The sequence below is a fragment of the Engystomops pustulosus genome, chromosome 11 (assembly GCF_040894005.1).
Source record: "Engystomops pustulosus chromosome 11, aEngPut4.maternal, whole genome shotgun sequence".
In the NCBI taxonomy this organism is placed as follows: domain Eukaryota; kingdom Metazoa; phylum Chordata; class Amphibia; order Anura; family Leptodactylidae; genus Engystomops; species Engystomops pustulosus.
In genome coordinates this window covers 50,775,205-50,802,540 of record NC_092421.1, presented here as the reverse complement: position 1 = coordinate 50,802,540, position 27,336 = coordinate 50,775,205, and the positions used below count along the sequence as shown (strand labels likewise).

Below are 27,336 nucleotides of genomic sequence, written 5' to 3'. Positions count from 1 at the left end.
AAACACTTAAAATGCAGAAAAGAAAAAAGCTAAAAATATCTTGGTACTCTTCATCAGATTTCAACTTTATAAAGTACTAACAACGCTGGGTAGATCCTATCATCATGAAGAGAAATATATGGATCTTGGCTCTTTTAGTTTATGTAAAAAATTTACTTTTTTCAAGCAAAGTACTTTGGAGGCATCACCAGAGCCCCTCCGGGATCCATGGGCTTTAGCTATTACACACCTCCCTGAAGCACTTGCGACCCAGCCTCCTGCTCCCTCCTACCGCTAGGTGTCCGAAATATGGCAACTGCACAGACTTACTGCAGCCACAAGATTTTGGACAGTAAGAGGTGGAGAATTGCTTTGGGGGGAGTGGAATAGTCAGAACCCTGGGAGGGGCCCTAGTAAAGGGGTTGTCCACTTTCAGCAAATAATTGATAAGGGTTGTGTAAGGAAAAGTTAGATCATTTTCCAATATTTTTTCTGTATCAATTCCTGACAATTTCCTAGATCTCTGCTTGCTGTCATTCTATAGAAAGCTTCAATGTTTACTTCCAGTGGATAGAAATCTTGTGATTATTATCCCAGAGAGTCATGAGAGCAGTGCACCTGTGTGACATCACATGACCCTCAACAGATTTCCGTCCACCGGAAGTTAACAAAGACGGTTTTTATAGCAGGACAGCAAGCAGAGATCTAGAGAACGGTCAGGAATTGATACAGGAAGAAGACTGGAATATTGTATAACTTTTCACTATACAAAGCATAACAATTATTTGCTGAAAGTAGACAACCCTTTTAAAAGTACATTTTCTAAGTACACTAAAGCAGCACAGCTTCTACTGAACATCTTTTTATTCAAGCTGATGGGATCTACCAGCAGTGCTAATAGTTAATGTGGAAATCTGATGATAGATTTCCTTTAAAGTGGTTGTAACAACTATTTCAGTTATCCTCTATTTAAAGAATAAGGGAGAACAAGCCGATTGCTGGTGGTCCAACTTCTGGGACTCCACTCATCATGAGAAAAGGAACCCCCCAGCAATCTGGAGAACAGGGGACCTGTTCTCACCAATTAATGAAACGGCAGATCAAAAATAAGTATGGCCGCTCCATTCAACAGACATCTGACCTGCCGTATGTAGATGTGATTTTATAGTCTCATGCACTGTACCGGTGCTGTAAATTACAGTGCGCCAGCTAACGCCGTAGTCAATAAGATGAAATTCTAACTAGTGTTGCTTAATCTCAATTCAGTTTGAAACAGCAGATTGACCAGTGATTTAAGTAACCCCTTGTGTCGGGAGGAAGGAGTTGAAAGAGAAGCGTAAGGAAATTGAAAACATAAAAAAAATTAAACAAAAAAAAAAAAAATTGAATGTGTCCACACCAGTTCTGTTTGGTTAACCTCATTAATCCAAGGCCAGATACCGAAAAAAAAAAGACAGCAGGATGGAGGGTCGTGATAAGACAGAGGGGAAAGTCCTTTTTGGCAATGATCAAGTGCTAAAAAGTTTTTCCTGTTCTCACTAATGAGTTGTAAAGTTTCTCAACAAAATTCTAAGAAGAGGACATGATCGGATAAGACCAGGACCCCTGAGCAAGTCAAATGAAGAAAGTAATTACTGCAAATCACTGAAGGAGTTTGGGCGCTTATATAATTTCCTTGCGTATTGTTAAAAAGACTCAAGAATCTCATCATGAAAGTAGACATTAAAAAGTTACATAGATCACACACAGACGGGTGTGTGCAGCCATCAGTGCTTTGTAATAGGCAGAAAACCTAGCATTTACAAATACAGGCAGTCCTCGGGTTACAGACAAGATGGGTTCTGTAGGTTTGTTCTTAAGTTGAATTTGTACTAAAGTCGGAACTGTATCTTTTATAATTGTAACCCCAGACAAATGTTTTTTGGTCTCTGTGACAATTGCATTTTAAAAATGTTGGATTGTCATAAGAACCAGGATTAACAATAACACTTAAAGGAGTATTTTCCTCTGGGCATTCACATTCATTTTCATTAATCTGCCATACATAAACATTTCTTCAATTAGAGGTTATTAAAAAAATTGTTCCTGTGTGAAGATAATTTCTCATAAATGTAGTCATATGGTCCCTTAGAATCAAGACTGTGTCCTTGGATACAGCCACCTCTGATGGAGTGATTGCACAAAGATTCAAAGGGTTTTTGTACATGAAATGCCCGGGTTACTGCAGGTCCCACAGCCGTCCTGTGGTAATGATTGCTGAATCCAGGAGGTCAGACAGGGCTCAATAGCGCATCTCTGGCCACTGCTGTCAATATGTGAGATGGTTGTATCCGAGGAAGCTGATCTTGTTCCTAAGGGACAACATGGCTACATTTATGAGAAATTATAACCACAGAGGAACATTTTTTAATAACATCCAATTATACATACATGTGGCAAATTAATTAAATTAAATGTTAATGCCCAGATGGGAATAGCCCTTTAACTGCAGACACCTTCACTAACTGTTATAACTGTTTATTATAGCCTAGGTCTAAAATACAGAAGAGGTACTTAAAAAGGTCCTTACCTCTAATGGAGAATCACAGAGGAACCTTGTGAACTATCCCAGAAATCAACATCAGGAGTCATGGGAGGAAAGAATAAAAAACACAACGTTAAAAACAAATATATAACATGCTAAGTGATAGTTTGTATCTTTAGTGTAGTATCTAACCTGGTAGACTTAGGGGGACATAAGGCTTCAGGAGAAGGATGAGCGTTATACTCGTTTATAGCAGCAGTGCACATACTCGACTACCATTCCAATCAAGCAGGAGGGTGCACAAGACCCCCACTTTTATGAGTATTGGATGTCCTACCACTCAGACACTAGGATAGGATAGGTGATGCTGTCTCCTCCTCTGTAAAGTCCACTATTCAATTTTAGCACAAATTTTGGTAAGAGCTCTGAATTGTGCAGTTTCTATGTTATTTATCCTGGAAACAATTAACTGACAACTAATAGCTACCATTTTCCAAGTCAAAGAGGTATCTAGGGACACAGCATGTGATTGGACACCACAGGCATTTCTAACCTTTTGAAGGCGATACTGATGCCCTACCATTACCAAAAGTCACCAATATCAGATTGTTGTGGGTTTGACCCCCTGAAAACGCCACTAATCATCTCTATTAAGCAACAAATAAAAAATGAAAACAGGAGCAGACAGCTCTGTCGTCTTTGTAGTTGCCTCAAGTCCAAAGGAGCTGATCTGCAGTAACCTGGTCTGACCACTATTCAGAGAACGGGGCTCTCTCTGCAGCAGTGGGAATTCTTGATGAACGTCAGAAGGCTGCATCACATGGAACGTATCACACATTCCACAAATTCTGCACTCCAGGGTCCAACATTGGATGTATCATACATCCCTCGGATGCAGCTAGATCCATGATTGGGATGAGATTTGCTGCTGTTATACGGTCCATACAACAAAGCCATCTATAGAAAGGCCAAACTAGGGAAATGGAATTTAAGCAATTATTTGCAAGAAAAATGAAAAATCAACTGCACAACGCTAAGTTCTGAGAGATGCTCCAAAATTATTAAATGGTAGAACTCAAATTTTTAAGCACATGTCAGAGGAAGTGAGAGATCTTCTTAAATGATTAATATGCCGTTTATTCAGAAATTGTACATAGGTCAGGAAAGAGACAACTTAAGGAGGGCAAAAAAAATTCTCGGCCATTGTTAACCTTTCATCGGAACGTCTTAACAGGAAACGAACAGTATTTGTCTCTGCTTTGTGCCAGGTTTTATCTAATTAGCAATTAGTGCTGTAACTTTTCTCGCTCTGGCTGCCGAACACGGCCTCTCTTGGCTGAACACGAACAGGAATGTCCTTGCAAGTAACCAAAAAGAGATTAGTCATGTTCTGATAGAGAAGGTTCACAAATACAGCCTATATATGGTAAGCGAATGGTTTATTCCAAGTGTCACTTCTCTTAATGCGGTTCTGCTTTGCGTCCGCGTATGTTTATTTCTGGACAGTTCAGATGTAAATTTACCACTAGTGGAGCTGGATTTTTGTAATGTAAACACTATAGCGAGAATTTATGCTCCTGGACATTCACTTAAGAGGTGATGCAGACCCTGGTGTTCATTTTTTTGTTGTCCTTAGGTTTACACTATTCCTCTTTAGCAGTAGCTGTGCACGGGGTTAGGACATGGAGATACATGAACCAGCTAAACTTTTTCCATCTCTATTTTTTTTTTTAAAGAGTGTCCCCCATCTATCAGATGCAGTGTTCTGTATGTATATGTTGCAGATGTTCCAGATGTATTATCCCCATGCTTCCGCCACTAATACGGTTACAGACTTATTCAGCTCCAGCCATGGACGTTAACACACAAGACCTGCATATGACAGCCTCAGAGATTCCTATTCTGGTCACACGACTTTATGGATCCAATTTACTGCCAATTAATAATGAGAATAGCAGCATATGGTGAGTAAAGGCGTGAGCCACATTAAAGGGCAAATCGCTGCGAATGAGCGGACGTATTTCACCACATGCTGAATGAAGTTAATTAACGCTCAGATCTAGGACTAGGAAGAGATTTCAAAGAACTGCCAAAAAATTTGCCTGCCAAAAAAGTTAGTTGCCTTACCAGGAGGATAACAGAAGCACCGAAAAGTGCATATTAAATAAAATACAAAGAATTTAAAAATCAGACCACCACAGAACTCCAAATTAAAATGCAAAAAAGGGAAACAAGGTCAAGACACAAATATTTTTAATATAAAGGGGTTAAATGATCAAACAAAAGTTCCAATCACCCCTGGTACTGGTAATAAAATACCGCCTTCCGGAAATTCCTATGTTCCTAGGTTAGTTGACACGATGACGCATATATACACACGCTCAAAAATAATGCGCCCAAAAAGAAACGTGGCTTTGAAACTCAGCATTCGGTTACATCTTCGGTTGCATTCACATGTCCTGGCGGAATTGCGTTTTGAAGAGCAATTCAATCAGAGCGGGGCGAGATTTGTTCCTATCGAATATATAGGATTCAATAGGTTTTGCATGTAAATAACTGGAACGAGTATTTGTTTCAGTTGAAACTAAAGTTGAAATTTGTGCGTCACAATTAAATTTAAGCAGAAAGTGTGAGTGCAGCCTTAGGAACACATATAAATTATTACAGACGTGGTCTGGTAAGACACAAGGGGCTGACACATGGTCTACCACTGGGTAGTGTACCTCTTGGTGAGCTCACTCCTGACGCTACTTGACAACATTTTGACCATTTGGCATATACGATAAATGGATGTAGATCGCTGGATAGAGAGAAGCAGGATGGTCCATTTGCAAGGACTTAGCAGAAAGAAATGTGAAGTCATGCAGTTCATTACTTGTCCTGCCATAGACAAGAGGTGCTGTGAATAAAAAAACCTGGAGAACTACCTTCTAGGAATGTGTCGTCTTAAGCGACAGATCCAGGTTATGCTGAAGCGGTTTGAGGATAAAGACCTTGTGGTGAGTCCTTCAACCCAGTCTTTGCTTTTGGATGGACACATTGGGGCACACATTTACTTACCCGTCCCTGCCTGATCCCCGTAATGCATTGTCCGACGATCCTGCACGGCTGCCGCGATTCACAAAGGGCATGCTTCCAATTTCCTGCATGTGTCACTTCCCCGCTCAAGTCCGCCGGAGTTCACCTTCTTCTTCCCGGTGCATGTAAGTGCTTGGTATTGCGACACAATTAAATGTTAAATCCCGGGCGTTGTCCGAATCCATCGGATTGTCCGACGGCCCGACCCCCGATTCGTTGCACGAAACCCGGTGCAGATGCGCCAAAATCCGATCGCGTACGCCGTAATCCACGGCGCGATACCCTAAACCATTGGAAACCTCGACAGAAATGTGGCCGCGGGCCCTTAGTAAATAAGTCCCATTGCCTCAAAATATATAGCCATGAAATGATTCTGGAACAAAAGTATTTACCAAGTCAGACATGTCAGGAGACAGACCTAAAGCACTTCCCATACAGTGCATATGTCCTTCTTATGCAAAGATTTCAAAGACCTTAGTTACATGTCTACCCATAAAAATACTCATAATATCTACATAAGTGATTAGTGTCTGATATTCCAGAACATCTAAATTTCGAATATACCACAAACAACAAACGATACAGTGTTGTTTGTTTGGGATAAAATTTGTTCTGATCCCTACAAACAGCAACATGGATATCTCAGAATAGGCAAGGAGTATGGAAAAGTTCCAAAAGACTTCAACCAATCTATTACGTTCATGTCCATGAGGGTCCCCATGGGCAGCACGGTGGCACAGTGTTTAGCACTACAGCCTTGCAGCGCTTGTTTCCTGGGTTCAATGTCCCATCCAGGTCAACATATTCTCTTCGTGTTTGTGTGGGTTTCCTCCGGGTCCTCTGGTTTCCTACCACACTCCAAAAACATACTGGTAGGTTGATTAGATTGTGAGCCCCATGGGGACAGGGACGGATTTGGCAAGCTCTGTGTAGTGCTGAGTAATCTGTAAGTGCTACATAAAAAAAGGAATTATTTTCATGCACAAAACTGCAGGCGGGCCTGTGACATGGCTACACAATTGCACTGAGCAGCCGAGGGAGTGCTAGGAGCTAAAACAGCAATAACACCGAGTATAATTGTAAAGTAACTGATCTTTATTGGTGTTAACATCTCTAGGGGATTGAGATGTGAGAATTTTATTTAGTAGGAAAACCCCTTTAACATTGAACATATGGCTTCATCATAATTTCTTAAAATGAAACATAATTTCAATGAAAATTGCTACATAACGGATCTCAATGCAAAGTTTCTTTTTGGTTTTCTTTGTCTTAGTAGTCAGAGTTCATATATCCTGACAGTCGTATTAATAGTCTGCCCTGCAGGTGAACTTTCTACGAGTGACTGGCGTTTCTCCACTGATACATATGGCTCCGGAGATACAAGGAAGCCTGTAGCAGGCGGAGAGCATGGGTCAATCATATGGGTTCTTCATAGTTTGGTACAGTCTGCCCTCTTTATAGGGCTGGCACCGTGCAAATACTCGCTCATTTACAGTTCCAGGAATAGACAACTTTAATCCCACAGCTGCAGGAGCAGCCCCCCAGGCAGGAGGGCTTGGCATGCCCAACCACGGCACATCCTGCTGCCCTACATTTTCCAAGTCTGATAGAAAAGCAGAGGGCACAAGCCATTTCACACCATTGCAGGGGACCGGGTAGTTTGATGTCTGTAAATCTTTCAGCACATCGCTGTTCATAGCAACAGATTCCCCAAGAGGTCTGGACAACCTTACTCACTGCTACTAGTGCAAAGAAAACAAGAAGCTCACAGCCAAGTCTTCTCCTCAACAGGGGAAGGCTTCATTTACTAAAAATGTTATAAGCGGCCACCACACAGCCAATATATAGATTTTTATCTAGGTAAACGACTGTAATTTACCATGGTGGACCCAGGGCCGCTACTAGGAGGTTTGGGGATCCTGACTGGCAAACTTTGTGGGCCCCTTACCCCCCACAGAATGATAATCCGGCCCTGTGTGCACAGTGAGTTTCCTGAGGGTTCTCTGTGACTTGGGTGCCCCCCCTTCTCCTTGGGGCCCTCTGAATACGGTCACACTAAACTCCCCCTGATGTCAGCCCTGGGTGGACCTCTGATAGGACACTCCAACCAACCCTATACTGGCTAGAAAAATGAAAAGAGAAATAAAGCGTGCCCCTGGTTTATCATGCTTAGTTTAAAGGCAACATACCATGAAAATCAACAGGCAAAGTAGCATTAGTGGAAAAAATAGCTGTATTTTTACTGTACATATTATATTTTTCTATATTATTTTTAGGGTGGCCATTTTACTGAACTACTATTAACAGGTTTTAGAGACCATGGAACTGCCAGCCGTTGGCAGAACAGTGGAGCCCTATAGTGGAAGTAGGATTGACGCTCTATTTACATCTATAGGACCGCACAAGAACATAACAACATAGAACTGAATTCACAGAGTACTTTTGGTCCAGCATTCTGACAATCATGAGGGTGATTCTATTGGGCAGTAAATTTAATTTAAAAGGTGATAAAGTAATTCTGGGCCCAAAGAAATCCATTTCAATAATACAGACCATTAGTATTTCTATTTATTTTCTGCCAGCAATTCACGGATAGCTGCCAGAAATTAGAACTTTTCTCGTGACCTTCACATCTTGAAGGGAGCGAGCACAATACCTGTTCTACTTTATCTTGTTACAGTTATTGTGTCATGTAGAAGGTAGAACAATGCACTGGCAAGAGTCTTCAGAATGACAAGATTACAGGGCTAACCATTGCCAAGCGATCAGAATGGGCCGTTATTCGAGCACTCATTCTCCTTAAGTGGCTGTGAAATCTGGCAATTATAATTAGGAAATCACATGCAACTGGATACTCTTGTTAACCCCTATATATTCACAGTTCAACATATACCCCAAGTCATTGCCACTAGGCTGCTAATCCTTCCCTAGCCGGAATAATCTCCATGGTATTAGATGCATAAACAAAGTAGGGTAATGGGTTTCCCATCTTTGTGATTGTACTGAACCTTTTGAAACTGAAAAACACAAATCTCTGATACGGTAAAAAAAAATGTATAAAATAAAAGTATAAAAGAGTATATAAAAAAGTGTAAAAGAAAAGCATTTCACAGAATATTCCACTTATTTAAATTTAATGACCCTCAAAAAAAAAAAAAAAAAAACATTTTATAATTGTAAGTTGAAGTGGAATCAGGGAAAGCGAGCAAGCAAAATGATTTGAGTAACTTTGTTTAAGGGCTACCATTGGTTTCCCCCGCTGGAGTCCAGAGTTACAGATTTAACCTTGAATGTCTGAATGGAGCACATCAAATCAGTAATTTTAGGTTTTGTCTGGTAAATCTGGCGTGTGCAAGGGGCAGGTTTGTCACTCAAAAGCATCCAGCCTTAAAGGATATCAACCACCAGAATACTGGTGGTAGAGTGTCCTAAATAGGCTGCTCGCTACATCTAGGGGATGTGGTGGGGACTGTTTTTTACATGTATTTTGGTTTCTTTATTGACAAAATAATAACTTGTAAAAAACGCTGGAGGCACTTGAGCACCTCTCAGCTTTCCCGGATTTTAATATTTTCACGCCCCCGCTGCAAGCCTCCTACTGCTGTCGGCCTGGGAACTAGGAAAGAGCACAGCCCCGCTCTCTCCACGAACCGGCTCTGATGTCATGGCTGGATCCTAGTTCCCCGGGCTGTGGCAGATGGAGGCTGGCAGTGGGAGGCGTGAACATATTAAAGTCCGGGGAAGCCGAGAGACGCTCGAGCGCCGTAAACCTGCGCGCCTCCAACACTTTTACAAAATTATTATTTTGGCAATAAAGAAGTCGAAATACATGTAAAATACAGTCGTCGCCCCCCCCCCCCCATCCCCTAGACATAAAGAGCAGCCTATTTGGGAAACTCTACCACCAGTAATCTCATGGTAGATGTCCTATAATGTTGATGGCTAGACAACTGGGTCAGAGAACCCCAAAGACGGAAGGTCTTGTGTACCTTCTGTATCAAAATAACATACTAATGGGGCTACTTCCGTCATCGCACACAGTAGTTCCTGTTCCAAAATTTCACTCTCTGTGTAGCACAAAAGAATTTGTTGAATAGGCAAATCATTCTCTATACTGCAAAATATAACTTTCGAACATTCCTCTGTTCCTTCAAACCACAAAAACTAAATATAACTTAAGGCAAACCTTTCAGTTGTTGGAACACTCTGGATTCTGATCATCTCTACCTTTAGGATCCTTAATAGTAGTTTGGTCTATAGACAACGTGAGTGTTTTGCTTTCAGCATCAAACATAAACTCGCTTTAAGGCTTCAGACAAAGGCCCATCTATACTGACTGTAGCCTGACATATAGCAATGTCACATAAACGTGCAAATGTTTCATCTTGAAGTGCCTTAAGATCCTAACGCAGTGCTCTTACCCGAACATCTGTTACTTCTTAACCCAACACCCACTACTTCTATCTGAAGGGCTCTATAGTCTGCTTGGCTGAAGTCTCAGGCTGGAAAAATTAAGATAAGTGAAGAATAACAGGGGGAAAGTAAATGATCGTGCAATTACTGGCGTCGGGTTCAATACTCCATAAAAGAGTGTGATATGCCTTGTGTAGTGCTTGAGTAGGCACCAAAGCACACAGGGGTTCAGTAAACAACAAAGTAACCTCTACGTAATGAACCCTTCAACACAACTGTTCCCTTAGTAAAATATACTATGTCAAATTCACTCCTAGAACACAATATAATGTATAGGTTGGACTACATGGACTGATGTCTTCTACTACTATGAGTACCAGGAACACTCCAGTCACAGCTAATTTATTAAGTAAAACATGGGGCAAGGCCTGAAGGCAGGAGGATCTGCACAAGAGATTCGTTCAGGATCTGCATAAGGTATAATTCAATGAAACAGCTGTGACTGGAGTGTTCCTTTAAAGCGAACCCGTCATCAGAAATTGTCTAAATAAACCTCTAGCAGTACGTTATCAAGTAGCTGAGCAGATTCTAGATTATGTTTCTTCCATGGCCTGGTGTGGTGGCATCATCCAGAAAATCAACTTTGAAGTGAGGTACAAATTGCTTTTATGAAGTCAAGCTTCTCCTGCCTTAGGACGCCCCCTTCACTGTAATTGATGGTCCAGCATCCAGGGACGTCATTGACCAGATCTCCTGAAGTCCAGTGCATGATGTCAAGAGGTGTTCAAAGGTAGGAGGGCTTTACTTCAGTGTAAAACTCTCTAGCTTCCTGACTTTCTACAACCACTTGACACTGAACTTCAAAGTAAATTTTCTTGATGATGTCACCATCTGGGTCCTGAAAGAAACATGATCAAAAAGCTGGTTGACAACATGCCGGTAATTTATTTGGCCAGTTTCCCATGACAGGTTCCCTTTAAGTTAATTTCAGAAGAAACACTTTACATGTCGGTAATGCAGGTATGATATGGATGTTTAAAAGTGTTCCTAATCTTTCAACAAACTTTGCAGAAATCAGTTTGTCTATAGTGGTGTAACTGGCCTTATACGAATATTTACATTACAGGGGTACGACGGGAGTTAACGCTCAGTGGAGGCCAAACAGTTGCATCAGTCACTCATAGGTTATTAAAGCCTCTGCTGGGTGTAAATTATTTTCAACATGGACATTTAAAATAAAGAGAATAGAACCTGTTGCTATGGGAAAATCCCATAGCCAACCACCATAAATATACAGGCATAAAATCCTAAATTCACTCCAACGCCTGTCTTCTCCATTGAACTTCTCTGTAATCTGACACTTCAGACATATTTTGTCCATTTTGGTAGAAAGTTTGAATTCAACAGTGATATTAAAGGGAAATGCAGCGGAGGAGGCATTTTGCTCCAATACCTCTATAAGGATGAGATAGAGACCAACTCCATTCCAATTCCACTGCTTGACAAACTTCTCTCTATTACTGTGTTGCTTTAGATCCAGCTGACAACTGGCGTAGTCTGCCATTTTTTTAACATATGTTCTCTCTAAGTTTGCGTGGGTTTCCCCCCACACTCTAAAACATACTGGCAGGTTGATTATACTGTGAGCCCCATTGGGGACAGGGACTGATCTGGGATTTTTTCAGTTTTTAAAAGCAAAAGACACAGCGATAAACACAAGCCCAATAGAGACCATATCCAAAAAAATAAACAAAAAAAAAAAATAAGGGTCAATATGTCCAATGTCAAAGTGTTCCTCGTAGTCTGCCATTTTGATGAGCCAGCTATACACTAGACACTAGATGCCATTTAAAAGGTGTTCTCCATGATTCTTAAACATAAGAACATTAACATTAGAACATAAACTTCTAATATAAAAAATGTATGGATTTTCTAAAGTAGGTGGAATTACCTCCAAGATGGCCAAGATCGACAACTACAACTCCCATGAAACCTCAGTTCTCAGTAATAGCTCTGCTCCAAGTGATGATCTAACCAACTGTCCTGCTCTGTTACCATGGTAATGATGTGTTCAACTGACATTACTGCACATTACCTCTCTGAGATGGGTCTTGCCACAACACTGGCCATACTAAATGCACTACAAGCAACCGACTACAGCCAAATGTAGTGATGATCACATGACCTGCTTAGGCAGATAGAGGTCATGTGAAGTGGACATATGACCAGCAGCCATCTTCTGTTGACTCATTAAAGGGCCAGTAGCATTTTAATTCTCCATTATAATGTATGACTACAACATTTTTCTTCTAAGGGTAACGCATTTTAAATAACTAATTACATATTAGCTTATATTTTAATGACCCATTTGAATATGTATTATGTTTATTCCTGGAATACCCCTTTAAATTACAGTCTGCCTTTGGGCAGAGTGGTGGGATGAGTAAGGAGGTTTTGTCTTCTTTTAGAACATTGTGAACAATTAAAAAAAAATTATTGGTGAGAAACCTTATTAAACCTACACTATTAACTGTGGATATTACCATATGAGGACCCTCCACATTGTAATATATATGGATTGCATTACTTCAGTGGCTAAAAATAGTACATCTTTTACTAGATTTAAAGTAGGGATTAAAGTCTATTTCCACTTTAGTAAGTTATGTCATGCTCCAAAACGTTTCTATTTTGTATCCATTTCTCTACAGCTCCATCTCCATGGTAACAGACTACAACCCTGTAGTCAGATAATTTATCCTTTATTCAAGCTAATGTCACATAATGCCAATCTACCAATAACATTACACAAGGTTTGTTGTGACCAAAAATACTATATAATAATAACTATAAAATAATTTGATATTTAAAAGAAAAAAAAAGTTATGAATTTTACATACAAATTGTTCAAATAAGGCAATGTGGTATTCACAGTAATATCTAAAGGAATTGACACTGAAAGGATACTTATCCCCTATCCACAGGGTATTAAGACATATTAGGAAAGAATGAGGCATTTTCCCTTGTGGATGGCCATAATATTGTAAATTATGATAGATTTAAGGACAATGGTTCCCAAAATACTAACTCACAAGACTGAAAAGAGTAAGGAATCATGGTGCTAACAGAAATGGTGAAGTGAATCTACGTTTTCCGTTCCCCCTGGTTTCCTCTGTATTGAAGGACCACCTTGTGCAAGAACCAATATTGCCATAAAGGGACCTCTATCCTTGTCCGAGAGCCAAGGCAAACATTCCTCCCCACCACAGCGCTTTAGTGGCTTCTATTTACAGCAGCCAAGGAGAATGGAGGATGCTCACATTACAGAAGTTATGCAAAAGGAGCCAGCACTACATCACTCCACGACATGAAACAATTTTTTGTAAAATAAAACGGTTTATCACACCGGCCTCCTAAGCAATGTCGATAATATTGGCTGACGGCAAGAGCCGAATTGTTATCGAGAGATCTTGCTCAGCTATGAGAAGCAGCTTCACTACACACAGGACAGAGCCTGATACAGTCTATCCGTGGAGTAGTGGCAGTTCTTAACTACAGTGGATTGAGAAGTTACTGATCACTTACTACATGGTTAGGGCTGGTTAAGTAGGAGCCACAACATCAAGCAACCAGTGAGATCTCTGTGTTCTGACTCAGTATACTAGGGAGAAAACTTTAACTCATCATGGAAATTTGTATATATAATATATGCAAGTATAATCCCCTAGTGGAGCATCAATGGCTGTAAGTCTTCACATGCCTGCAAGGCGGCCTTAATTTGCAAAGTCTCTGTAAGGAGAACTTTTAAAAATTCTCTTGAAAATAACCAACATAGGAAGTCTGTAGCCAACTCTTATGGTGAATCAGATTATTTGCATACTGCAGACCCCACTTATACAAAGGAGATTTTACATAATTCTCTTAAAACTTGTTAACCCCTTCCCGCCGCAGCCCTTTTTCGATTTTGAGTTTTCATTTTTCACTCCCAACATTCAAAAATCTGTAACTTTTTTATTTTTCCAGGTACAGAGCTGTGTGACGGCTTATTTTCTGCATAACAAATTATACTTCAAAATGGTGGTATTTAATATTCCATGCCTTGTACTGAGAAGTGGGAAAAAAAATTCCAAATGCAGTGAAATTGGTAAAAAAAAACGCATTTGTGCCGTATTCTTGTGGGCTTGGATTTTACGGATTTCACTGTGCACCCCAAATGACATGTCTACTTTATTCTTTGGGTCGGTACGATTACGGGGATACCAAATTTGTGTAGGTTTTATAATATTTTCATACATTTAAAAAAATTAAAACCTGCTGTACAAAATAGTTTTGGGGGATTTTGCCATCTTCTGGCGCTAATAACTTTTTCATGCTTTGGTGTATGGAGCTGTGGGTGGTGCTTTTTTTGCGGATTTTGATGATGCTTACAATGTTATCATTTTTGTGACTGTATGACCTTTATGAGCACTTTTTATAGAATTTTTAAATTTTTTTTAAATGACAAAAAAGTGCCATTTTCGACTTTGGGCGCGATTTTCCGTTACGGGGTTAAACGCAGTGAAAAAACGTTATCAGATTTTGATAGATCGGGCATTTTCGGACGCGGCGATACCTAATGTGTTTATGATTTTTACTGTTTATTTATATCAGTTCTAGGGAAAGGGGGGTGATTAGAATTTTTAGGTTTTTTTATTATAATTTTTTTATTTTAACTTTTTAATTTTTACTATTTATCAGATTCCCTAGGGTGCTTTAACCCTAGGGTGTCTGTACGATCCTATCATATACTGCCATACTACAGTATGGCAGTATATGGGGATTTTACTACTCATACATGCCGATAGCACATTGTAATGAATGGGTTAACCCGAAGTAGCTTCGGCTCTTCGTGAGACCCGAAGCTACCATGGCGACGGATCGCTGTTACCTGATGATGTCACGGGGAGCGACGATCCACGGAAAGATTTTAAGCCGCCGGCGATCAGCAGTAAAACTCCTGCGATCGGTGCCGGCACCGATCGCGGGTGTTACCGGTAAGCCTTTGCTGCATTATGCAGCAAAGACTTACCGGCTAAGGAGAGGGCTTGGCTTGGTACCGGGACCCGACTATTAAGTCACATGTCGGGAAGGGCTTTAATGGCTTCTGATTTCTAAACCGCCAGCTAACTTTACCAAAACTTTAACAATGTGTATTTTTAGCAAATTTTAAATGTTAACTTAATGTTTAAACAAGAAGTAAATGCAGAATCAGTATACAGATTTTATTTTCCAGTCTGTTACCATGGAGATACATACATTTACATAGAACGGGAAAGATTTATATCTATCACAAAGTACAGGAAAGTTAGACTTATTACGCAAAAAGACTTATTACGCAAAAAGAAAACAAGAGCACAACTTTAAGAAAAACATGATAAACCAGGCACTGTGATAATCTTCTTGTAATTGTTATCCATGGCTTTCTTCCTTCTAAAAATCAACTTTTAAATTATGTTACTTAACCTGTGGGGCTCTATGGGCGTTTCCAGAGTCTCTGAGGGATGTCTTTTAACTGGTAGTTACAATGAGCAAAGCAGGGGGAGACATGTTCTGCTCATTGTAACACCCACCAGAGCCTCTTAGGCATATTAGCATAATTAGGAAAATTGAGGTTAGAAGGAAGGAGGCCATGGATGACAAATATAAAGAAGATTACAACAGTCACGGAGCCTGAATCTAAGAGTAAGTGCCCCTGGTTTATCATGATGGCTTTTGATGGTAAATTTTCTTTAAAAGGGGATTTCCAAATTTCAGCTAATTATTGTTTTTATGCTGCAAATGGAAAGCTTATATGTTTATTTCCAGTGGACAGAAATATGACAATGGTCACAAAGGTGCACGGCTCATTAGTATCACAGAGAGTGATCAGAACAGTGTGATATAACGAGTCGTGCACCTGTGTGACCATGGTCAGATTTTTGTCCACTGGAAATAAACATATAAGCTTCCTATAGAATGGCAACAAGCAGAGATCTAGAAAACCATGAGGAATTGACACAGAAAGTATATTGAAAAATTATATATTTTATCATAAAAAATTTGACATTAATTTGCTGTAAAAGTTGTGCTTTTTTTACGTAGTCCTAGTGTACTGCAGAGTTGGTGTTTTGGAGTTTTTTATTTCCCCTGAATATGGATTTATATTTTGATGTCTCCACAGAAGTTGAAGTTCTGAAAAAGGTAATAAGTCATTCAACAAACATGCAGAACGAGATGGAAGGAACCGAAAAATCAGGACGTGTTTTGTCTCTTCGCAAACGCATACTTTTACTCCCTATAAAGCTTTGTGCCACTTGGCAGCACGAGCTGGAACTGCAGTAAAGTCAGGGGGAAAAAAAACTCACTCACACCTACTCTGCCATTTTTACTGTTTGAAAAGTTAATAAACTTGTTACCTTATGAAACAAAGGCTGCTTTGCCTGAAATCCAGAGCTATTACAGAACCTGCAGTTCTGACCGTGCAGCCACGAGATTATAAAAAGGGGGCTCAGAAGGCCATGTACAGGAACAGCTTAAAGTAAACTTTATCTAGAACATTACACAGTCAGATCTGCAAAGTACATTAGCGCACAAGTCATTAATGCTCGTCAGAGCGAGCACGGAATAAAGGGCGAACTGTGGAGCCGCCTTGCACAGCCTGCAATTAATAGGAATTACAGAGACAAAACAGAAGCCGCAATGGTTCTTGTCTATGCAAACGATCAATGCTTTCTGTGTACTTTGGATGTTACTGTAACAGAATGTGCCAAAAAAATCCTCAGAAATACTTAATTGAAGAAAGGCATTTGCAAATTGTAGGTGCGGTGAGGAAAGTAGAATTTATGTCAAAGGGAAGGGGTATACTGTAGCAAAAGGCAAGGGATGCAAGCTCCAAAGATTTCGTATGGCTCCTAGATTAAAGGGGATGTCCACTTTCAGTAAATAGCGGGTATTGTTTATATAATGAAAAGTTTTACAATTTTCCAATATATTTGCCGTATCACTTCCTCTTGGTTTTCTAGATCTCTGCTTGCTGTCATTAAACAGGAAGCTTCATTGTTTATTGTGGACAAAAACCGATCCCTGGTCATGTGATGTCACACAGGTGCATGGCTCGTTATATATCGCAGAGATTAATCAGAGCTATGTGTTATAATGAGCCGTGCACCTGTGTGACATCACATGACCAGGAACAGATTTCTATCCACAGGAAGTAAACATTACAGCTTCCTGCTGACAGCAAGCGGAAATCCAAAGAATCATAAGGAATTGATACAGAATGTATATTGGAAAGTTGTATAACTGTTCATTAGACCAACACGATCAATGATTAGCTGAAAGTGGAAGAAGTCTTTAAAATTAATTTTCTATGCCAAAAATATTAATATTTGGAAGTACGAATCTGGAAAAGGCCTCATGGACATGACCGTATGCATCATGCGGTCTCATTATTACGGCTGTCAAAACAGAACGTGCGTCACCTGTATGTAACCCATATGCCACCATAAACTAGCCCTATCTGGAAAAAATAAATAAATAAATAAATAAATATATGGTGGGTCTCCTGTGCAACCTACCCCAAAAACTGGCCGTATAAGATGGACAACACCTTATGTAGGTGTGTTTTTTTGTACTCCCATAGACTTCCATGAAAAGACTGCATTGCAAAAACATAAAAAAACAAAAAATAAGACGTGTTCAATTTTTTTAACGTTGTGACCAGTTCACGGTACAGTGAAAAATGCGGTGACCACATACATAACTGTATTTATTATTATTATTCAATGGGGCAGTTCTTTTAAGACCTTTAAAAACCTTGCAATTTTACATCTAAATAACCGTTGTGTGCATGAGGCGCTGCTTTAAGGTGGTTAAGTAAACATAGCAGGACTGCAAAACGCGTTTCGGTCCTGTACGTGGGCCTTCATCAGCTGTCAAGTTAAATATAAAAAAAGAGGCAATTTAGTAATTATATGGGGCAGCATGGTGGCCTAGCAGCGCTGGGGACTTGGGTTCAAGTCCCAGGGTCAACATCTGCAAAAAGATTCTATGTTCTCTCTGTGTTTGCGTCGGTTTCCTCCCACACTCCAAAACATACTGGTAGAATAATTAGATTGTGAGCCCCTGTGGGGACAGGGACCAATTTGGCAAGTTCTGTGCAGTGCTGCGTAATCTGTGTGCGGTATAAATAAAGGAGTTATTATTATTATTATTATATAGTAATTATATTCTGTATCCTTCCACATCCTCCTTTCCTATTTTGGTTAACCCCTTGGATGCTGAGAGGTTACGGTTTTTCCCAGTGATTATCCCAAAATATTAATAGGCGATTGATGAGGGTGCAACATAAGGCATCGTTGACGATCGGCTGATCAATCTGTAGTGTAGTGACCATCTAATAAATGGAAGCCTAATCTGCAGTAAGCCAGCACAGCCACAATAATGAAGCTGTCCTCTTCCTGTTCTATGGATAGGTCATATACACCTCACGGTATACGATATTCAGCAGCTTTCCTCCATAAGCCACAATGTAACGTCCCTCTCAAAAATGTGCAAATATTGCTGCACACATCTGTGGCTGGACTGTGAAAAAACCGAACACGTACTGGCTGGATTTTACAGACTGACCCCAGCGGAGAGGATGAGACTCCGTGCACCTGATATATGATACAAGGAGTCCCTTCTTCCCAGCTGGACAGCAACACAAAACTGTTATCATGGACTCAGATCGGCGAGTCTTGCCTTCTGCACTGTGTCCGGTCCATTTTTCACAGATCAAACACCGCTGCATGCAGTTGGCCTTCCTCGTTGAGTGCAGGATGACTTAGACTGAGAAGACGCACTCTACTGGGAATGTTCGACAAGGCTTATTTGGCTTATTAGTTTAATTTTAAGTTGAATTTTGGAAGGAAGGAGGCCATGGATAACAATCAACTATTCTAATGAGCCTGATGGGCTCTGGAGGGGGTGATACCAGAGACCCTCCACGCTGGAGCACTTCCCTCCTTCCACTAATTACATCAGGCAGAGTGAAAGGGAATTGTTGATGTAGCAGGGGGAGACAGTGTAACGGCGTGTGAAGCTGCAGCATGGAGGGGCTCTGGTAACACCCTAAGGACCTTTACGAGCTCATTTGCATAATTTTATAAGTTGCTTTTAGAATAAAGGAAGCAATGGATAACACATATAATAAGATTGCCACAGTCGAAGTGAATGGATCTATGAACAAGTGTACCTGGTTTGTCATGGAGGTAGTTTTCCTTTAAGTGTTTGGTGCAAAAATTGACATTGTTTTTAAAAACAATCTAGCTATGTAAATTCTCTAGCAAACTCAGCATGTTGGTTTCCTTTTTTTTTTTTGCAAATTGCTTTGCAGTATCGATTGATTTGTGGCACAAATTGTCCTGTGTGCACAAATATGTTACACTAGCAGTTTCCTAATATAACGCAGCTATATGCATGTTCATAGCTGTGTCAAAACACACTGGGAGATGTAGTGCAACAGCTACGGAGCCACCGATTAAAAATCACCATCCGACAGGCCTGTAAACGTAACACAGACTGTGCACTAAATGTGACGGCAAATCGCCTGCAGGGGGCGACAGACCATCCAGGTCAAAACTACTCAATTATCAGTGTTGTCCCCAAACTTCAATCGAAGGACTATAAAATATACATTTCCCATTAAAGATTTGTTACCCACATGATTTGGAGGTTAACAATTGGTTTTCTATCTACAGCGAGCGTTGGGTGAAGGGTTAAATATGAGAGAAGAAGGGGCAGGGGGGAGCGATGGAGAGAAGGCATTCCATCACTATGCTGGCCAGCATCCCTGCACATGCTGTTACTGCACAATGTCAAAGCTGTGATTGTCCCTCGGAGCTGGAACGCGCTGGGCCCGGTGTGCTTGCCTCCTGCATTTCCGTCTCACTGGCGGGTGGCTGTGGTTTAGAAAGCACGCAACATGTACCCCTTGTGAAGAAGGGGGGGGGGGCCCGAGCTGATGTAGTACAGGAGAACAGAGGAGCGCTTGTTCACCTTCTCCCACCAAGATACACAGAGATTTAAAGGTCTCGTCTAGCCTCTAGTACCCCATATTCCACCCCAAATTCCATCTCATGAGGCAGCCTTACAAATACACCTCAGCCACAACAGAACATACAAGGATAGAGAGAATTTTAGAAATATGTTATATCCAGGACGATCCCTTTAACATCGCCAGTCACCAATTACAGTGAAAAGTGGGAGCTACTGACATGCGATCACTTCAGGCGATCCCAACTTCAGTTCTATGGCACTTAGAATCATCAGGCCTGCGGCTCTGTGAGCTACAGAACTGGTGATCAGGTAAAGGAAATCTACCATTAAAATGAAAAAAAAAAACCTCATAGATCCAGGCACCGTGACTGCGGTAATCTTCTTTTATTTGTTATACATGCCCTCCTTTCTTCTAATATCAAGCTAATGAGCAAGAAGGGTTCTGTGTGGTGTTAGCAGGGCCCCACAGGGCTGCAGATTTACAGGCTGTTACACTGTATCACCCTCCCCTTGTTCTCTCCAGAGTTCCCCTTTCTTCTGCATGATGCATTCTCATACATTGGGGGGGAGGAGGGGGTTGTGCTCCTGCACAGTGAACGGCGGATTATCTACGTGTCCTTACTGATACAGTGGGACACGTCGCCTGGCGACTCCTCCAAGCCCCTACATGCAAGGGGAGAAGGGAACAACGGAAGCAGCCAGATTGGCTGCTGCCGATGTAAGGGGTGTTTCTCCATTGATGTCATTGTTCTTATATGGACAATGACATCACCGGCGTCCTCCCTCTTGCTGAGCGCTGCATCCACTCAGTGGGGTGGATGAGGAGATGCAACATGTTGCATCCGCTCCCTATAGGCTTCTTTGGTCTCTGCTGCTCAGCAGGAAAGAGCAGGATGGACAGACGTAGCTTGCTGCCTCCTTACATCCTGTCTGTTTTAATGGATGCGTTGTATACTGGTCAGACAAAGGCAACAATTATGCCTCCATCTGCTAGTATATGTCTATGGACAAGTGTATAAGTTGAGAGTATTCCCCAAAGTATAACCTCAGTGTACACACTTTAACCCCGCCTAACAGCCTGTAAGCTACAGAGCGGAGGGGCTCTGGTAACACCCAGACTCATGAGCATAATTTTAAAAGTTGGTTTTAGAAGGAAGATTACCATTACCAATATAAGAAGATGACCACCATAATGCATGATTTTGATAGTAGATTTCCTTTAAATTCGTTTAAAGGTGCATATAAAAATCTAACTCCCATCTTTTCCTTTAACTGCCTGTATCTCAGAATCAGAACCCTGATGCAATCCGAAAGATGAGATACTGGTTCTAGGTGCTAGAGAACTGATGATAGCGGTTCTGAAATGAACTTCCATTTCATTGAGATTATTAAAAGGTAAACAAGTGAGATTTCACATTAAAGAGGGATGAAGGACATTTCATCCACTACTTGAGGGGGGGCTGGTAGTTTAATTAGCTAAAACAGGTGACAGGTTCCCTTTAAATAGAGGTCTGGTGTCAAAGGGTAGAGGGTAGCCTCTGCAGGGTAAGTCTTATTAAAGGTTGCAAATAGGAGCAACCATGTAACACACAGATCTCAGAATGGAACTCAACTCACAGAATGTAGCAAATGGGAAATCCCTTTCAGTTAAACTGATAGAACAGAAGCAGTTGCCTTTTGTAAAAAGTCAACTTTTACAAAAGGAAAGAAAAAGAGCTAAAAAATATGATATTATTGGTTGCTATGAAATTTTCCTCGGCTTTGCAGACAACCCCTGATGGGCTGCTGCCAAAATCCGCCACATACTGGGCTTCCAAAGCAAACTTTAAGTAGGCACAAGAGACCTGAAGTTGGCATCGGGATTCAAAAGATACACAAATAAAAAGATTCCCATCTAAACTACAGCCAATAAGAGGATATGGTGGCATTAGCAGAGTGTTCTAGGGTATGAGCCGGACTATAAATCAAAAAAATTTTTCTGCTAAATTTCTTCAGACTGGGTGTATAAGAACTTGGTCACAATGGTCCATTTGATAAACCTGCATTACCGCTAAGTAGGTAGTAAGCACCAAACGGAACATTTCAGACACTACTAGATTTAGGATTCCCATGCGCCCACAAGTACTCGGTGCCAGGGAGCAGCTGCTGCCACTTACTGTTTTGAGTGTCTACCGCAAGCACTTTTAGGTAGGTATGGCCCACAACCACAGCAGTACAGAGACTACCAGAGATGTGAGTGCTGCACCAAGGGACAAGGGATACCTTTTAGTATCACACAGTGGTTTACTTGCCCAATTCCTCATTTAACTTTAGAGTTCTTGGAATATGTCTATATTTTAGGTCAGAGCATAATTTAAAAATCAGGACCATTTCCATCTCCGTATTCACAACTTACAATCCAACCTTTATCTCACTGCTGCACAAATATTATCTGTCTGCATTTCAAGGGGATGTGAACATAGAGGTAAAATATAGAAATAGGATAAAGTAGACTGACTGTCCGCAACCAACCAGCATAAAAAAAGTGTAAAACCTTAAAGAGTTCAGGTAAGTAAGTTGTATACTGAATGAAATAGTATTTTCTAGTGGGTTATGTTTCAAAGCTAAAAAATCAGACAGGCCCTGTATTTTACCCCTCTGCACAGGAATTTCTTCAGTCCATTGAAAAAGAACCTTGTGCTGGTCTGATCCCATGGACTTAGTACAGTACAATGGATGGGAGTCCTTGCATCATAGTGAAATATAATGCAAGGAGTCCCTGCAACACTGCCAGCAGACAGGGACTCCTTGCATAATATTTATGTATAATGCAAGCACTGCACTGTGCTTGGTCCATAGGATCTGATGGGTCTATTTCCACAGAACAAACACACTCACGTGCAGACGGCCTTTGGCTGTATAATCCTCCACTTTAAATAGGCTGCAGCACAATTACAGTCCTGTACTGTCTCTAATGGATGCATCCGGTACTGCAGCTTGTGAACAAGACATTTTCTTCTACTTGGCATCTTGTTTGTTGTCCTTCAAAATGTTCCCCAGAGCAATTCATTGCCCTGCGTCATATTTACACCTATGAATCTATGGGGCCCCCCTTGTTCTTTGCAAGCAGAAATGACTCACGAGCAAGAGTGCGTAAAACCTGATCTGGACATCTTCAAAAAAAAAAAAAAAGGAGGCCATAAAATACCCTGGAAAAGCCGGAGCAAATACACCTTCACAGGAAAAATGTGAGTCATTATCCATGTAACCCTGGTGCAGGGACAGCTGCTGCAGCGTGTGAGGGAAAGGTCATGACGTATCATGGAGTAATTGGAAAGGAAAAAGTAGAGAGAAGGTGGGAAAGGGACAGACACAAAACATACAGTTACAGCAGGCAGGCAATACCTCTTCAGGTCCGCATTCATAAGGAAGGTCCTTGTGGACGCACATCTGGTACTTGGCATAAAGAGCGGCTGAAGAATCGAAGGAAGCCACAAATTCAGGGTCCTCCATGGAAGCCGGAACTAACTTGACCTTCAGGGGTAAGGGAAAGTCAAGCTTAGCTACAGAACGACACAACAATGGACAAAGCTTCTGAAGTGGTCCCTCTAGATGAAGATGCTAAATTTTCACCTGCTACAGTAAGAAGAATGCATGAGAATAACAATCCCAAAAAACTTCGGAGAACAACAAAGGCTCCAAGTGTCTACGTCTTCAGATGTTTCACCTTTGGAAAGCGTTACCTGTAAATTATTAGGCTGGGAAAACACAAACCAATACAGTGCTGCCCGCATGACGCTAGGCACGAAACTGATCAAAGGTGGTCATGAAGGAGGCAACTCCTCATTACAGCTCTTAAGAGGTGGTCTGCATGTCACTTGATTAGGGAAAAATTCAATAAAACATATTGGGGGTAAAGGAGCAGGGATTATAGAAGTCTGCCTATGCCTGCACCCCCACTACAAATGTAAGAGGTGGGCTGCTAAGAAATGAGGAAGAGCATTAGGGGAAAGGAATTAGGACCAACGTATCTACAAAGGGGGCCACAAACGGATTGTGACCAATGTCATTTCCATTAGGAACAATCCTTTGAGAACTTTTCTCTTATGTAAAGGTTTGTTGGATATTATTACGATATTATTATTGCCATTACTGCACCCACCTATAGCGCCACTGCACCTGCAAAGTAACAAAGCCATATTGTGCCATCATGGGTAGGAGGCTGGGGTGCAATGATCTAGCACCACATGTTTGCCAAACCTTATAGAGTTAAGGGCAAAATATATAAAGAAAACTGTTGTCACATGTTCTCGGTCTGCATCGGCAGGAGTAATAGAAGATTATAGAAGTTAACAGAAGAATAAACAAAACAGAATAAAAAAAAAAAAAAAAAAGATATATGGGATAACCGTTAAGGTCTGTTAGCCGGAGGTCCCACCTCTAGGGTCAATATTGATTAGGTGAAGAGGGTACCCTACCCCACTGCTGAATGGAGAGGTGAGGACATCCTTGTTAGAGTCTGAGACCTTATACTCACCTGCACAGATCCCCAGCTACTGCCATTCTGTGTCCCTACTGTTCTCCCCTTCCTACACCCATCCTAATCTGGAAAGCAATGGCTGGGAATGATCACTCTGCCAAGGCGGGGTGGCGGACGGGTGCAGAAGTAGAGTGTAGCAGAACGGTAGCAGAGCAGGATCGGGAGCGTAAAAGTAGAAGTATTTTTTTTAGTTGTTAATTAAAAAAAAAAAAAAATGGAGTCTGCAGAATCTCAAACAACTTGTAACCCCCTTAAATAAACTAGGTACATTTCATTCCTTCCACATTAACTTTGGCCCGCTGGGAGCGATACTTTAGAGCAAATTTGTTGGGCTCCTATGATGGCCTGTCCAATTCCCATTAAAAAAGAAATGGTGTTGGTGGTGTAAAACTGTATTTACTAAAAAAAAAAAAAAAAAAAAAATATTAACTTTTTATGTCATAACATCAGAAAATAACTACTCTTTATATATACTTCTCCATCCTGCTGAAGACACAGAGAAGCGGTCGGTAGTCCAAAAAAAAAAAAAAAAAAAATTGTAAAAAGGGAATCCAAAATTCCATGAATATTTTTTAACCTAGTATGTGGACCCTAACAGATCTTTTTTGGCACATAACTGGTATGTAACTTGCCACTACCCACATAGTATCCCAGCATGCCTTGAAATATATGGGGCGATACAAAGACATCAGTTATAGAAAATGCAATACATTTCAGTCCAAGTTATGTTTACCTCCTAGACGGAGACCAGAACAAAACTTGGAACCTGAGAGTAGCTGGTTCTACAATAATACAGGAAAGCATAAAAAAGAACAAATATCACACACAAAGTCTCTACATTGCCATTGGCAGCATCGAAAGGCATTGCCCAACACAACTCCACCTGCCAAAAAACATCCATTCTCCCACACAGCGGACAATACCGCCAAGGCAGCGTAGCTGAATAATTACAGCTCAGAGACAGAAAAGCCTAAATATTACAATAAAATCAACAGCTCATATGGAATAGAGATGATATGGAACGAGACTGAAAGCGTTAGCCCTGCTCCAGGTCCTCAGCGATGAGTATCGTGAGGTTGGCGCCGTGTAAAAAGAAGTCAAGAAGGTCACTCGCCATTTGAGCAGAACATCGAGATCCTGTTTAGATTTCTTTGCTTTTTAGCCTGAACATTTGTGATTCTGGCTGGCACAGAGCGAAGCACGAGCTCCAGGAATAGCAGGGCTTGTGTACGCCTGAGGACCGTGCCGGAAACCAAATACTGCTTGTGGCACCATCTCGGGCAGGTCACGCTATGTACCTGTGTGTCTGGAGCGCTCTGGGGCCGTCGAGGTCTTGTGCAGTGACTAATAGCTGGCTGTGCTGAATAACTCTGTACCCATTACAGACGTGGCAGGGTCAACGAAAGATGCAAAAGGGGGTCTACCAGCTCCAAAAACAGCTTTCCTGCTACACAAATATTGTGCAAGATTTCCACAATCAATCTTATACACGGCTCTCCTTGCACTGGGGGTGTAGCGGTGACTACTAGGGTACCTATTCTTTCTTCGCTTCACAACCATACACAAATCTCCTATAAAAATAAAGTGTAGAAGACAAAAAGTGGTCACAGCCCCACCCCGTGCACCCAGAACCTCAGTTGCATAAGAATAGAAACAGGAATCATATCCCTGGAAAGCGTATAAGGTGCCCTACACAACAATGTTTTTACATTTGGGAGATTTGGGAGCTGCTATCCCCTCCTTTACAACCCATCAATACTATAGAGCCTGGACTCTGTATTGGGTGTATGGTCCCTCCGTGTGGCTCGTCTTCTGACCTGGCTCACAGTCGGCTTGTCAGGCGGGTCCTGGTGAATGGTCATCTGATAACGCTTATATACTTGGTAAGACTCTTGAAACGTTGCTTTGAATTGGGAGCTGGGAGGACAGGACCTCACAAGTTTCACCTTAAAAAGGAGTGGAAAAAAATACATTGGTTATAGGACTCATAGGGCCCTCTGAGACACGGTCAACCCAGGAGGAGGACGGGCGCCAATGCCGAAACATAATCGTAATGCGTGGGAAGAACATAGACAGTGGTGTTTTTTGATTAAATAGGTCACCATTAACAGAACGTCTAAAGTCTGATCACTAGGGCTCCTCATAATACCTGGAAAGAAATAGCAATAGTTAATGCTGTGACCAGGAGTATAACCGTAGATGTTACACCCCAAACCCATCACCTACATACACATGTATACTTGACCGAGTGTGCATGTGTTCTGTATAGAATCATGGCCAGTCACCTCTGGGGACACATATCCCCGAGAACAAGATTATTGAAACCAAACTCCCTGACATTGAAGAAGAGTCAGGAAGACAACATTTATCTAAAGTGAATGGTCCGCTTTAGGGTCCGGACTCACGTGTAGTGAATGAAGAAAAAATAAAGAGATTGAACAGTTGAATTGCAACTAGACCCATTTTTATCACCCCCACCACTTCAGGAGGAGAGCCAGGGGGCCATATACACATTAGTCAATTAAAAAGGAACCTGTAATGAGGAGCCCTATTTCTGTCTGCCCATGTACCTATAGAGAATAGTGTACACATTGGCCAAAAAATGTTTGCCAGTGAGGATCGGGGCAGACATGTTTAACTTCCTAAGGGGGGGAAGGTGGGTGGGGGATATGTCGGTTGAGATATGGGCGACATGGGAGGTTTTTTAATTTGAAATTGATGCATGACGGAATTGCGTCAATTGGGAGCTTAAAGAGACCCGGTCACCAGA

At 41.3% G+C, this 27,336-nt stretch overlaps 1 protein-coding gene across 8 annotated transcripts in view; it reads right to left on the bottom strand.

Annotated features, from left to right (window-relative positions):
* ATE1 (arginyltransferase 1) overlaps positions 1-27,336 on the bottom strand; it is a 59,859-nt gene that overhangs the window by 15,850 nt on the left and 16,673 nt on the right. For 4 of the 8 annotated variants that reach the window (XM_072131036.1, XM_072131035.1, XM_072131039.1 and 1 more), the window contains exons 7-9: positions 26,384-26,512; positions 23,432-23,560; positions 2,549-2,581 (exon numbers count right to left, since the gene is read on the bottom strand). In XM_072131036.1, coding sequence (XP_071987137.1) covers positions 2,549-2,581; positions 23,432-23,560; positions 26,384-26,512 — 291 coding nt within the window. The remainder of the gene's footprint in view (positions 1-2,548; positions 2,582-23,431; positions 23,561-26,383; positions 26,513-27,336) is intronic. The other 4 variants (XM_072131042.1, XM_072131038.1, XM_072131037.1 and 1 more) reach the window with 3 other exon arrangements.